The 13,663-nt window shown below is 48.0% G+C and overlaps 1 protein-coding gene across 1 annotated transcript in view; it reads left to right on the top strand.

The window, feature by feature from the left end:
• LOC8051581 (ATP-binding cassette sub-family C member 4) overlaps positions 1-13,663 on the top strand; it is a 67,863-nt gene that overhangs the window by 12,449 nt on the left and 41,751 nt on the right. The window contains exons 2-3 of the mRNA XM_040205606.3: positions 4,286-4,396; positions 10,235-10,352. Coding sequence (XP_040061540.1) covers positions 4,286-4,396; positions 10,235-10,352 — 229 coding nt within the window. The remainder of the gene's footprint in view (positions 1-4,285; positions 4,397-10,234; positions 10,353-13,663) is intronic.

Raw genomic sequence — 13,663 nt, 5'->3', positions numbered from 1 at the left:
CACCCTTGAGTTCACTCTCAAAGCGCATAAGCTTTGCCGCACACCCGCGGGCGTACTGTACTGTGGGAGTTACAAAACGAAGACTAAGAGATCCTTCAGCAAAGCCTTTTAAATACAAGATAACTTTTTTATTGTCAATAATTGATGTTTTATTAATCACAAAAGACAAATCACATACAAAGATGAAGACAAAAAAATATTTATTGCTACAAGGCAAAATATTGCACATTCGAAAGAGGTCGGTGTGAAAAAATAGAAGGATTTGCATATGGCTTGAGTTTCTTGAGGCCAGTCTTTGCCAAGATCACTGGTACAAACTGATGGTTCGTGGAGTGATCCTGAAAAATAAATGCAACATCGCATATTTTTAGTTGCCATTTGTGAAGCACCAATCGCGGAAATATGTTGCACAAACAAAATCGCGAGGTGCTCGATCGTTGGTGACTCTCCTTTCACTGACGCAAGACGCACGCGGTAACAATACAACCCTTTTTATTTTAGTGGCACCCTATCTCTCGCGCATCGTTCTAAACTCGGCCGACTCAATGCAAGCAAGCTAAGAGTGAGCGAGTCAGTTTATATCCTCAAACACGCGCGAAAAGACGTGTCTAAGTCCTTCGTGACGGTAGTATAGTTCCGTGTTTGTCTCTTCTTATGACCGTAATATGCGATCTTCATCGGCGAGACCGAAAGAGACAGGTAATACGATTCAGAGTTTGACAATGACTTACCTCGCAAAGTCTCCCTCGGAGGCAATCGAAACTTTTCCGACCGATCTGGTGGAGCCATTGTCTTCGCCGTTAAAGATTTTCCTTTCCCGTCGGGACGGCAAAAAAGCTTCTTTCCTTGCGCAATGCTGTTTGTGCGACATACAGCGCAGCATGATGGCATCGCGTTGCCGCCGAGGTTGTGGTAAAATATAAAAAAAAATACCTACGGCCGGGCCGCGAACAACGGAGCCGCCGCTTCGCCTGGCCCACTGATGGCGTTGGTTTCGAGCAGAGGACCGAATCGCGCGGGATCATGGGAAGACAACGGTCACGTGTCACGCCAGATCCAATTGAAGCGAGGGGAAAGAGAACTTTTAAGAAGGAAAGGGCATCGGCGAGGAGAAATTTCTCTTCCCCATTTCAGACAATGGTTTGCGCTACCTTTCAGTATACAGGGTCCTTAGCTATCGCAGCTCCGCCCCGCACATCCGGGTCCTTTCCACGCTCGCCGCTTCACAGCAATGCCAATGCATGGCGCGCGTCGGCGCCTGATCTAAGTACCCCTCCTCTCTAGTTCACTACAGCGAAGGTACAGAGAAGGAGCTCTTAGCAGTTGGATCCAGGGTGCGAGCGCTGGGTCGGACATCAAACCCGAGGGACCGGATAGACGTCCTTCTTGGCGCTTAGTTGCATGTGGTCCTTCTTGACCCCTGAGGGAGTCTACTTCAGAGCTTGGATGTCGATGAGCATTTCTCGTCCTCTGGGTGCCTCCTTTTACGGCGCTGTTATGGGCTTTTCCCTCCACTGGAAAGGACGTCCGTTGTTGTGGACGTAGGGCGTCCGCCGTCCATCTCACCAAATGCTTGAAAATGCGGAACTCTCAGGATTCGATCTTGGGTTTGCTGCGTGTTAGGCGGGTCCATTACCACAAAGCTACGAACGCAGCTTTGACAACCCGTTTTATCTAAGATATTTTAGAAACATACGTGCGCGTGTGAGTGTCGTGTAGTGCCCGCTAGACGATTACAGTTGCTGTGACGTCGGTATTGACAATTCTTTGTCATTCTTAATTAATTAAAAAAAATAACTGGAGTTTATTGTTGAAATCAATAGCTTCGGCAAGGCGGCGCACGCTGCCGCCAGATTAAGAGTGTTTGGCCGTATCTATCCATACAATTGCCCTCTAAGTAATGACGTCACAACATGGCGCTGTGCTCTAAACAAACCTTTGCTAGGGCCGTCGTTATGGACAAATGCATCCGGGCTCGACGCGGGGTCAGAACTTGTCTGATATAAAAGTGAATAATTCCTGTTAAGTCAGTTTATAAAGAGTTGTATACGTAAAGACAGGGGACGGGACAACACATCTTTCAACTTTCAACCCCTGTCTTTACGTATTTAACTCTTTCTAAACTTACATCATTACCAACGCGCTCACTAGCAAGTAAATTCTTTTGAAGCATTGTGCTTTCTCAATATGTTATCACGAAGGGGATCGGTGGCCGAGTCAGTTAGCGCACACCAGCTCGGAGCACGTGGAACGAAAGCTTGCTCTGCAGAACAAAGGATCCTGGGTTCAATCCCCGCCCCTGCCCGTTTCGAACTGGATGAGCATCGTACCGGCGTGCGGTCGTGTATCACTACTGCGTGGTGCACGCTAAAGACCCCAGTCTAGCGGCTGTACCACACTGGTTAAATTTCTCATCTACAGCAAGGAGACTCGTCGCCCGTTGAGGCAGACCAAGTTCTAGGCTGTATAAACATACACATAACCCAATTTCTGTCATCTAATCACGAATACTTTTCTTTATCGCCTTAGTGGCATGTAGTGATGATAAAAGTCCGTAATAAAGATTTCCGTCCGGTTGCCTTGTTTGCAGACGGCACGATGGCTTCGCGAGCCTGCACTTTGGTTCAGTGATCCTTTCTGATGGTGCACGCGACTGCGTTGAATGAAGACAGTGACGAGCAAAGAAGCTTCAGTTCTCCGGGTCAACATTCTCTGGGATTTCGGAAGCAAAAAGTGCCCGTGCACAGGTTTAATGAACGTTCGAGGTGCGCAAACGCGCGAACGCATAAAAAAAAAAAATAAATATATATATATAAAAAAAAAAATATATATATATATATATATATATATATATATATATATATATATATATATATATATATATATATATATATATATATATATATGATGGGAATGGGGGAGTGAAAATTGACAAATGCAGCCGTAGTAATATTGTGAACGAAGAGGGGAGAAAGTGATTATTTAATTTATTGCATTAAAGTTAGGGAAAGGAAAAGGGGAAGAGAGCTGGCGAAAAATTGGGCCAGGAGCGGGGATTGAACCCGCAACCTTCGCCTGTCATCCCGGCCACTGGTTTCGGCGGACTAAATTTCTGACCAGCTCTCTGTGTACTGTTTAGTTTCGAATTCGCTTAACTTGGTAGACGGCAATTGTTGCTGATTTAAGGCCCGCGCTATTTCCGACATGCGGCAGTGACGTGGGAAGTCATCTCAGCTTGCAAATGTCGGAAAGGGCCCGTCTTCCAAGATATCTAGGGAACCACTCCTCCCCATAGGGACAGGCTGCACCGTATATATAATGGGAATGAGTAAAGATTGACAAGTGCAGCCGTAGTAATATTGTGAACGAAGAGGGGAGAAGGTAATTATTGAATTTACTGCACATGCTGCAAGGTGCAGACAAAATTTGTGGACACCTGTCGTTGCCTCCGCAAGCGTCCAGCCGAGTTCACACTACGGTCGTAACAACCGGAGCGCCGATTGGCCACATTTACGGCACCCAAAAAACGGGCCACTTGGCGCCTTCACAGATGCGCAGCACAGAGCGATTTCATGCGTTAGAAAACATGACTGCGCTTTGAAGACGGAGACATAGGAAGGACAGACACCACAGAGCGCTGTGGTGTCTGTCCTTCCTATGTCCCCGTCTTCAAAGCGCAATCATGTTTTCTAACGTACCATACCAACTTGTCCAACAATCAGCACTTGTCGATTTCATGCGACTAAGTTCTGACCATCGCGGGTGAGAACGTTGTCGAAGCAAGTCTGCCAGGGAAATTAACGAGGTCTTTTTTATTATTGCTAGCTATGACGCGGCCATGTGTGTAAGCGCTCCGTCCATAGCCCTAGCGAGTGACGAGGCTGATTTTATCTGGAAGTCGGGCGAGTACGTGTGGGGGTGTGTCGTCATGATGGCCGAGGGGTGTGCCATCGGGTCGATTGTTTTCGTGTCTATCCGCTTGTTTTTACGTTTACTTGCTGTACCGTGCACAAGTTAAATTTTCAGTTGTAAGTCAGCGCTGTGTCTGTTCTCCTTTCACCAATCCTACGTATTATTTTTCCGTTTTAATATTATTTTAACAGAAACCGAAGCCCTTATGTATATACGGTGATTTGCAGGTCAGTCCTCCTTTGTGTCGCGGTTGGCCACGCCAGCCAGAGTATTGTGGAGCGAAACATGAACGCGGAAGTCTTCGTTTGGAGCGAAGGCGAAGCAACCTTTTATTTTGAGCGCCAACAGAGTGATGGAATCTGTACTCTTGCAGTTGGGTGACTCCGCTGTTCAAGAAGGGCTACCGGAGGACGCTCCAGGTGGAAGACCTCTACGCCTGTCCCAAGTGGGAGCGATCCGAACGCAAGACCGACCGGCTACAGGCGTGAGTCTCGTTCCTAGTGCGCACTGCCTGTATCCTCTCCGCCACTCTGCGGGTCAAAACGCACGTGCTCTTATTGGCTGAGTGAAAAACAAAATAGTGGGTAGACCTCAAGGCCTCTAGCATTGAGGCCTACCCACTATCCTATCAATCAAAGCCAATCAGAGCTCGGCGTAGCTCTGACGTCACATCAACTGCTGGGCAAGAAGCAGACGACTTGATCTCCGCTTTATTTATGAAGTGTCAGCCCGTTGGCTCGGAGCCGGTTAGCTTTAACCGGCTCGTGTCGCCTACTGACTGTAGCAAAAATAAGTGGCTTTCGTGGGAAAAGTTCTGGAATTCGAGTAGGGCACCTACTCGAATTCCAGAAATTTTGGATTTTCGCCATGTAGCGCGGCATATATACATTTGAGCTTAACAAACTTTGTTTTTTCGCTCGTGGTACAAATAAGGGGTAAGGTAAAAAGGGATCAATCCGTGTTTCCCAAATTATTCAATGCTTGGCTGTCTAAAGTCAAGACAAGCCTCGTCGAAATTTCTTTGCTGTGCGAAAAGGGACGGCCAAGTTCAGTGTTAGGAACGATGAGGATAGAGAAGCAGTGTTGGGAAGTGTTTTAAGTACATTTACTTAAAGTGCTACTTTAAGTGGGTTTACAAACGTGTACTAGACTTCAAGTACATTCTCTTAGTATGTACTTGTACTATTACTTTATGTTGTTTTTTTCTGGTACTTTCCGACCAACGTACAACTCCCAACTTCAGAGTACATTCCCCAAATTCCGTGGAATCTTTTTGCCACGAAAGCAGGGTATAAAGCAGCTCCCTATAGAAACAATGGTAGACAAGGGACACACACAAAGTGCCTTTTGGGAAACCGAGATTACCCTGTTGTTTTCGGCATCCACTGCCCAACCTTATCTGTTGGAGTGCGGATTTATGTCTTGTGGCCAACTCGGTAGACAATATCCGTGCTGCTGGGTGCCCGCAAGACTTTTTATCGTCCTCAGAAGGCAATAACTATACTTCATATGCTGTGTAAAGCGCTGAGAAAAGCACGGGGACGAGCGCGTTGACCTGGGCAGTGTCTTCTTGCGCTCGGTGGAATTAGCTTTTTCAAGGACCACGTGCTCGCGCCCTTGGCTTTGCCTGTACTAGATTACACAACTTCTGAGGTCGAGTATAAGCGTTCACCATCCCCTAAAAAAAAAAAAAAAAAAAAAAAAAAAAAAAAAAAAAAAAAAAATACATGGCGTATCGTCATGTGATAACGTGCCATTGTTTTTCGAGACGTTATCCGGTTACTTCAAAATTAAGTAATGACGACTCTATGACCCATACAAGTAAGTGCTTTATAAGTTATAAGTTAACTGTTAAATAACTCATCACCGAGAGTAAAACAAAGACTCTGTGGCCACTTCACCTTACACAGTATTCACCGCCGTGCCCAAAAATAAGTGATGCACCCCCGTTACTCCTGGGGCAATGGATACCAGTTTAAAGGAAACACAGTATAAGCAAATAAAACGGCATAATTAAAGATTGTGCTAAAAGTATTTGTATTTTACTTTGCAAGTACATTGCATTTATAGCATTTTACTTCAAGTACATGGCATCCGGTATACTTATTATTATACTGAAATTACATGACCTCTCGTTTACTTTGTATTTTACTTCAAGTACTTTTTAAATGTACTTTACATAACACTGGTCAAAGAAATGAGCAGTGAAAGGCCCGCCGGCAGCATGGTTGGCCACCATGTAAGACCCATACATAAAACCTTATTCATAAAATGAAAATCGAGTACTTCGGCTCCAGTAGAACTTAGTACACGGTCTGCTTTTGCGTACCATCAATGCCCGGCCGATCGAATCGATAAAATGGACCGGCTGGACCAGGACCGGCTGGGAGGAGATTAGGCCTCTTGCGACGGCTTAGGACGTGCACTCCAGCTGCGCATCTGGTCCTACGAAGTCGCAAGAGGCTGAAAAACTGGTCTTGTCTCACTCGGTCGTACTCGGTTGCAAATATGTGAACGGGCCTTAAAGGCACACATTTGCGACCAACAGCGACCGACTGAGAAATGACCGGCCTCTTGCGATGGCTCACGACAGAGTGTGCAGCAATGTAGTCAGTCGTCAGCCGTCACCAGAGGCTTAGAAAACAGTCTTGTCTCAGTTGGACGTAGTTAAACACAAGTGCGTGAACGAGCCTTAAAGGCACACACTTGCGACCGACTACGACCGAGGCAAGACCGGCCTCTAGCGACGACTTGCAACCAACTGCGCAGCAATGCAGCCGGTCGTAAGCCCTCCCAAGTGGCTTAGAAAACGGTCTTATTTCAGTCGGTCGTAGTTAAACGCAAGTGCATGAACGGGCCTTAAAGGCACACACTTGCGACCAACTACTACCGACTGAAACGAGACCGACCTCTAGAAACGGTTTACGACCGACTGCGCAGCAGTGCAGCCGGTCGTAAGCCGTCCCAAGTGGCTTAGAAAACGGTCTTATTTTAGTCGGTCGTAGTTAAACGCAAGTGCATGAACGGGCCTTAAAGGCACACACTTGCGACCAACTACTACCGACTGAAACGAGACCGACCTCTAGAAACGGCTTACGACCGACTGCGCAGCAGTGCAGCCGGTCGTAAGCCGTCCCAAGTGGCTTAGAAAACGGTCTTATTTCAGTCAGTCGTAGTTAAACGCAAGTGCATGAACGGGCCTTAAAGGCACACACTTGCGACCAACTACTACCGACTGAAACGAGACCGACCTCTAGAAACGGCTTACGACCGACTGCGCAGCAGTGCAGCCGGTCGTAAGCCCTCCCAAGTGGCTTAGAAAACGGTCTTATTTCAGTCGGTCGTAGTTAAACGCAAGTGCATGAACGGGCCTTAAAGGCACACACTTGCGACCAACTACTACCGACTGAAACGAGACCGACCTCTAGAAACGGTTTACGACCGACTGCGCAGCAGTGCAGCCGGTCGTAAGCCGTCCCAAGTGGCTTAGAAAACGGTCTTATTTTAGTCGGTCGTAGTTAAACGCAAGTGCATGAACGGGCCTTAAAGGCACACACTTGCGACCGACTACTACCGACTGAAACGAGACCGACCTCTAGAAACGGTTTACGACCGACTGCGCAGCAGTGCAGCCGGTCGTAAGCCCTCCCAAGTGGCTTAGAAAACGGTCTTATTTCAGTCGGTCGTAGTTAAACGCAAGTGCATGAACGGGCCTTAAAGGCACACACTTGCGACCAACTACTACCGACTGAAACACGACCGACCTCTAGAAACGGTTTACGACCGACTGCGCAGCAGTGCAGCCGGTCGTAAGCCGTCCCAAGTGGCTTAGAAAACGGTCTTATTTTAGTCGGTCGTAGTTAAACGCAAGTGCATGAACGGGCCTTAAAGGCACACACTTGCGACCAACTACTACCGACTGAAACGAGACCGACCTCTAGAAACGGCTTACGACCGACTGCGCAGCAGTGCAGCCGGTCGTAAGCCGTCCCAAGTGGCTTAGAAAACGGTCTTATTTCAGTCGGTCGTAGTTAAACGAAAGCGCATGAACGGGCCTTAAAGGCACACACTTGCGACCAACTACTACCGACTGAAACGAGACCGACCTCTAGAAACGGCTTACGACCGACTGCGCAGCAGTGCAGCCGGTCGTAAGCCGTCCCAAGTGGCTTAGAAAACGGTCTTGTTTTAGTCGGTCGTAGTTAAACGCAAGTGCATGAACGGGCCTTAAAGGCACACACTTGCGACCGACTACTACCGACTGAAACGAGACTGACCTCTAGAAACGGCTTACGACCGACTGCGCAGCAGTGCAGCCGGTCGTAAGCCCTCCCAAGTGGCTTAGAAAACGGTCTTATTTCAGTCGGTCGTAGTTAAACGCAAGTGCATGAACGGGCCTTAAAGGCACACACTTGCGACCAACTACTACCGACTGAAACGAGACCGACCTCTAGAAACGGTTTACGACCGACTGCGCAGCAGTGCAGCCGGTCGTAAGCCGTCCCAAGTGGCTTAGAAAACGGTCTTATTTTAGTCGGTCGTAGTTAAACGCAAGTGCATGAACGGGCCTTAAAGGCACACACTTGCGACCAACTACTACCGACTGAAACGAGACCGACCTCTAGAAACGGCTTACGACCGACTGCGCAGCAGTGCAGCCGGTCGTAAGCCGTCCCAAGTGGCTTAGAAAACAGTCTTATTTCAATCGGTCGTAGTTAAACGCAGGTGCATGAACGGGCCTTAAAGGCACACACTTGCGACCAACTACGACCGACTGAGACTAGACCGACCTCTAGAAACGGTTTACGACCGACTGCGCAGCAGTGCAGCCGGTCGTAGGCCGTCCCAAGTGGCTTAGAAAACGGTCTTATTTTAGTCGGTCGTAGTTAAACGCAAGTGCATGAACGGGCCTTAAAGGCACACACTTGCGACCAACTACTAGCGACTGAAACGAGACCGACCTCTAGAAACGGTTTACTACCGACTGCGCAGCAGTGCAGCCGGTCGTAGGCCGTCCCAAGTGGCTTAGAAAACGGTCTTATTTTAGTCGGTCGTAGTTAAACGCAAGTGCATGAACGGCCCTTAAAGGCACACACTTGCGACCGACTACTACCGACTGAAACGAGACCGACCTCTAGAAACGGTTTACGACCGACTGCGCAGCAGTGCAGCCGGTCGTAAGCCGTCCCAAGTGGCTTAGAAAACGGTCTTATTTTAGTCGGTCGTAGTTAAACGCAAGTGCATGAACGGGCCTTAAAGGCACACACTTGCGACCAACTACTACCGACTGAAACGAGACCGACCTCTAGAAACGGCTTACGACCGACTGCGCAGCAGTGCAGCCGGTCGTAAGCCGTCCCAAGTGGCTTAGAAAACAGTCTTATTTCAATCGGCCGTAGTTAAACGCAGGTGCATGAACGGGCCTTAAAGGCACACACTTGCGACCAACTACGACCGACTGAGACTAGACCGACCTCTAGAAACGGTTTACGACCGACTGCGGAGCAGTGCAGCCGGTCGTAGGCCGTCCCAAGTGGCTTAGAAAACGGTCTTATTTTAGTCGGTCGCAGTTAAACGCAAGTGCATGAACGGGCCTTAAAGGCACACACTTGCGACCAACTACTACCGACTGAAACGAGACCGACCTCTAGAAACGGCTTACGACCGACTGCGCAGCAGTGCAGCCGGTCGTAAGCCGTCCCAAGTGGCTTAGAAAACAGTCTTATTTCAATCGGTCGTAGTTAAACGCAGGTGCATGAACGGGCCTTAAAGGCACACACTTGCGACCAACTACGACCGACTGAGACTAGACCGACCTCTAGAAACGGTTTACGACCGACTGCGCAGCAGTGCAGCCGGTCGTAGGCCGTCCCAAGTGTCTTAGAAAACGGTCTTATTTTAGTCGGTCGTAGTTAAACGCAAGTGCATGAACGGGCCTTAAAGGCACACACTTGGGACCAACTACGACCGACTGAGACGAGACCGACCTCTAGAAACGGCCTACGACCGACTAGGCAGCACTTCAGCCGATCGTAAGCCGTCCCAAGTGGCTTAAAAAACGGTCTTGTCTCAGTCGGTCGTGGCTAAACGCAAGTGCGCGAACAGGCCTTAATGGCACACACTTGCGCTCGACTATGAGCGAGTGAGACAAGACAGGCCTCTTGCGACGGCTTACGAACTACCTCGCAGCAATGCAGCCGGTGAGTCGAGTCTCCGAGAAGAGTCGGGTTTGCTCTTATCGTCTCTGCTTGATCGACACAGCGCGACGGGACAAAGAGAAGCAGACTATGACTGAGAGCTGAGGAAGGTGTCTTTGTTTCAGGGAATGGGAGCGCGAGGTGCGCAAGCTCAAGCGGGGCCAGCAGCCCAGCCTGTTCCTGGCCATCGTCCGGGCTTTCGGCTTCACCTACTGCATGGTGGCCATGCTCATCCTGGTCGAGGCAAGAAACTGTCTCTCCTCGCAGATTTCCATCAAACGTATTTCCACTTCTGTTGATGCTCTAGTTCCTTCTTCGAGCCATCTGCGACTGTCTGTCATCGTCTAGTAGATTCGACTGTTTTCGTTTTTCTAGTTTACCGATCAATGTTTCTCGTTCTTACCACACTTTTTAAGTTTGATGAGCTGTCCCGAATGTATTTTTTTGTTTTTTACTCTTTGTTTTATTTGTATACGTTATAATCCTTTCTATTTATATGGGTGGTGTAGTAAATAAAGTAATTAAAATTGGCAAGGACCTCCCTACTTCCCCGCCAAATTTAGCGGGGAAACTAAATATGAGCATACGTCCGGAACGCCAGGTAACGTGACATCAATTTTCCCGCCAAATTAGACAGGGAAACTTGCTTCATGCATAGGTCACGCGAAATCAATTTCTTCGCCAAATTTAGCGGAAAAATTGAATTGGTGTATAGGTGACGAGACGCAAATTCTCTCGCTAAATTTAGCAGGAAAACTTAAATTACTTGATCGAAGCGCACTGAGAAAATTTACATTACGTGACGTCTACGTCAATTCAGTTCCACCGCTAAATATAGCAAAAACAAGTAAGTGTCCTAAGCACCGATTCAGTTTCCCCTCTAAATACAGGGGGAAATTCACGTCACGTGACTTAAAAGGACAATAAAGACAATTTTAATTAATATTTTTAACTTGTGTCTTTAGGCTTCTTGGGAACCTAGCACGCTGTCCGATTTTTTTTGGAGACATTTGTGACGCGTATTTTTGTGCCTACGAAAGAAATGAAGAAACCGGCACTGAACTATCTCCATTCTCATATCTGGGACTCCAAAAACAGAGGTGACGTAGGGAGTGTCGTCAAGTGTGAATCTTTGGTATCGGTATCATTTAGGAGATCGATACTCTGGTTACCGCGGTGGGTTATAGCACCGCGGTGGCGTGGTTGTTTCGTCATATCTGTCAACACGGACAATGCCGTTCTGACGAGCGAGTTTGGGCCTCCGTTGCATGACCTAATACCAACAGCACGGGAGTTCGTGTGTGGCGTCCTCCGTCATCACCCGATGATGACAGCTCAGCCGGCAACAAGCGGCCTGCAGGCTCCCAGCAACGAAGCAGCGAGCAACATTGGCGCGGGCGAGACCGGAGTGGCGCGTTGCCGAAGGACAGGGACGCGGGGGAGATGCCGAGGGGAAAGCGGCAGCGACCCGTTTTGGGAACCGGCTTTTCCGCGGGGGACGCTCCCCAAGAAGGAGAAAATAAACAGCACCATTTTTGGTTTTCATCACAGTCGGACGTCCCTTTTTCGTCGTCAATGAACGCGAACAGCAACCGTCACGTGAAAACTAGCGTCGCTCGAACGATTACTGGTTTTCAGTCGACCGTTTGAACAGCCATCTACAGCGCACAAATTTGGCGTGACTATTACTTTGCAGTATCCTTTCGAGTACCGTGTTCCAGAAGTAAACAGTACATCGACAACTGAAACCAAAACCAAACGTCTCCCGCGTGCTCCGCGCTGTGTTCTTTTCTTATTTATTTTGTTTGCCCATAGTTGCTCGTTGCCCGTTTCGCGTCCAGCGTATCAGAGAAAAAAACAATTATGCTGTTTTATTTACGGTTTAGCAATAATTTCCGGTCCAATATATACTTTTCATGGTTATTTAAGCGGCAATCGGAACAGTATTCATAAAAATCACGAACCAAAACGTGACCGAGGGCACTTCTCTCGTTTCGACCAATCGCAGACGCGTCTCTTCTGACGTCACGCTTCTAGGAACCGCAGCGCCGCGCGAACTCCGCTTCTCCTGGCTTCTCCCGCCACTCTCGGGGCGTCGCCCCAAACGACTCCGGTACGATTATTTCCGCGACTGTTGAATTGATTTGCGCGGCACACAAACGCCGCTTTCGACTGAAATTTGGGCAACGTTGCCTGGGAGGTGCCTGGAACCCAGTTCAATCGCCGCAAAAAATGTCCAAAATTGTCTTCATTGTCCCTTTAAGAACTAAGTTTTTTCCTTAAATGTAGCGGGGAAATATACGTCGCGTAACGCAAATTCCTTCTTCCTACACCCTCCTTCCTTCTCTTTCCCTCTCCTTCCTGGGTTTCCTGTCCTCGCTCCCCAACCCTCTCCCATTCTCTTACGATGCTTGGTCTACACCAAACCAGTTTCTCCGCTAAATTTAGGGGGAAGTATGCTTCACGTGACACAGTGTCTCCCTGCTCTCATTCCTCTCTCCTCTTTTCCCTCTCCTTAACCTCCTACAATGCCCTCCTTCCCCATTTGCCTCCCTTCCCCCTTCTCTTTCCCTGGTCATGTGACGCACCAATTCAGTTTCCCCACAATTGATAAAAATAGCTTCTCCACTTCTGGAATGCCTGTTCAAACGTATAAAACAACCGCTACAAAAAAAAAAAAGAAAAAAAAATTATTTTATGCAATATTTATAGGACTTTGATGGTAAAGGCCGCTGGCAATTTGTTTCAAAAAATGAAATGGTTTTAAACGCTACCCCCAATCCCAAAATTTTGTCCGTTCGATCGTCCTTGCGTTTCCCGCTAAATTTGGCGGGGAAATTGATATCACGAGAGCTATTCACGAATACAGTTGCTTGTCACTAGGCCTAGCTTCACGGGGCATACAGACCAATTCTGTTTCCCGGAAATTATAGCGGAAAATTGACGTCAGGTGACGTATGCACCAATTCCGTGTCCCCGCTAAATTGGGCGCGAAAGTGTCGTCACATGACCTATACACCTTGGGGAAATTGACGCCACGTGACTTAGAGGTCAACTCAGTTTTCCCGCTGAATGTAGCGGGCAAGCTAAATTCATGTCTTGCGGTCAAAACATTATTATAAGTTTCCCGCTAAATTTACCGGGGAATTCACGTCTTGTGGCCAAAACATCAACTTAGGTTCCCCGCACAATTTAGCGGGAAATTGGCGTCACGTTACAAATTCAACAATTCAGTTACGCGATAAATTTAGCAGGATAAATAACGTCTTGGGACCTAGACAACAATCCAGTTTCCCCGCTAAATTTAGCGGGGGAAATTGACGTCTCGTGATCTTACGGCACGTGACCTATACAACCACTTAGGTTTCGCGATAAATTTAGCAAGAAAATATGCGTAACGTGTCACACCGGTCACGCCAACAATTCCCTATAACGCATTTCATGGGTATAAAACTTGGAAGGTAAATCGCTGCTAATTGTTTTCAAATTATTTCTCCGTAACGTCACGACCTTTGCAAAGTCCTTACTTGCACACCTTGTGGGGATGCGTCCAT

This window comes from Ixodes scapularis, unplaced genomic scaffold (genome assembly GCF_016920785.2).
Source record: "Ixodes scapularis isolate PalLabHiFi unplaced genomic scaffold, ASM1692078v2 PGA_scaffold5__190_contigs__length_132052651, whole genome shotgun sequence".
NCBI classification, from domain to species: domain Eukaryota; kingdom Metazoa; phylum Arthropoda; class Arachnida; order Ixodida; family Ixodidae; genus Ixodes; species Ixodes scapularis.
The sequence above is the reverse complement of the archived record's forward strand: the minus strand, read 5'-3'. Positions and strand labels throughout refer to the sequence as shown.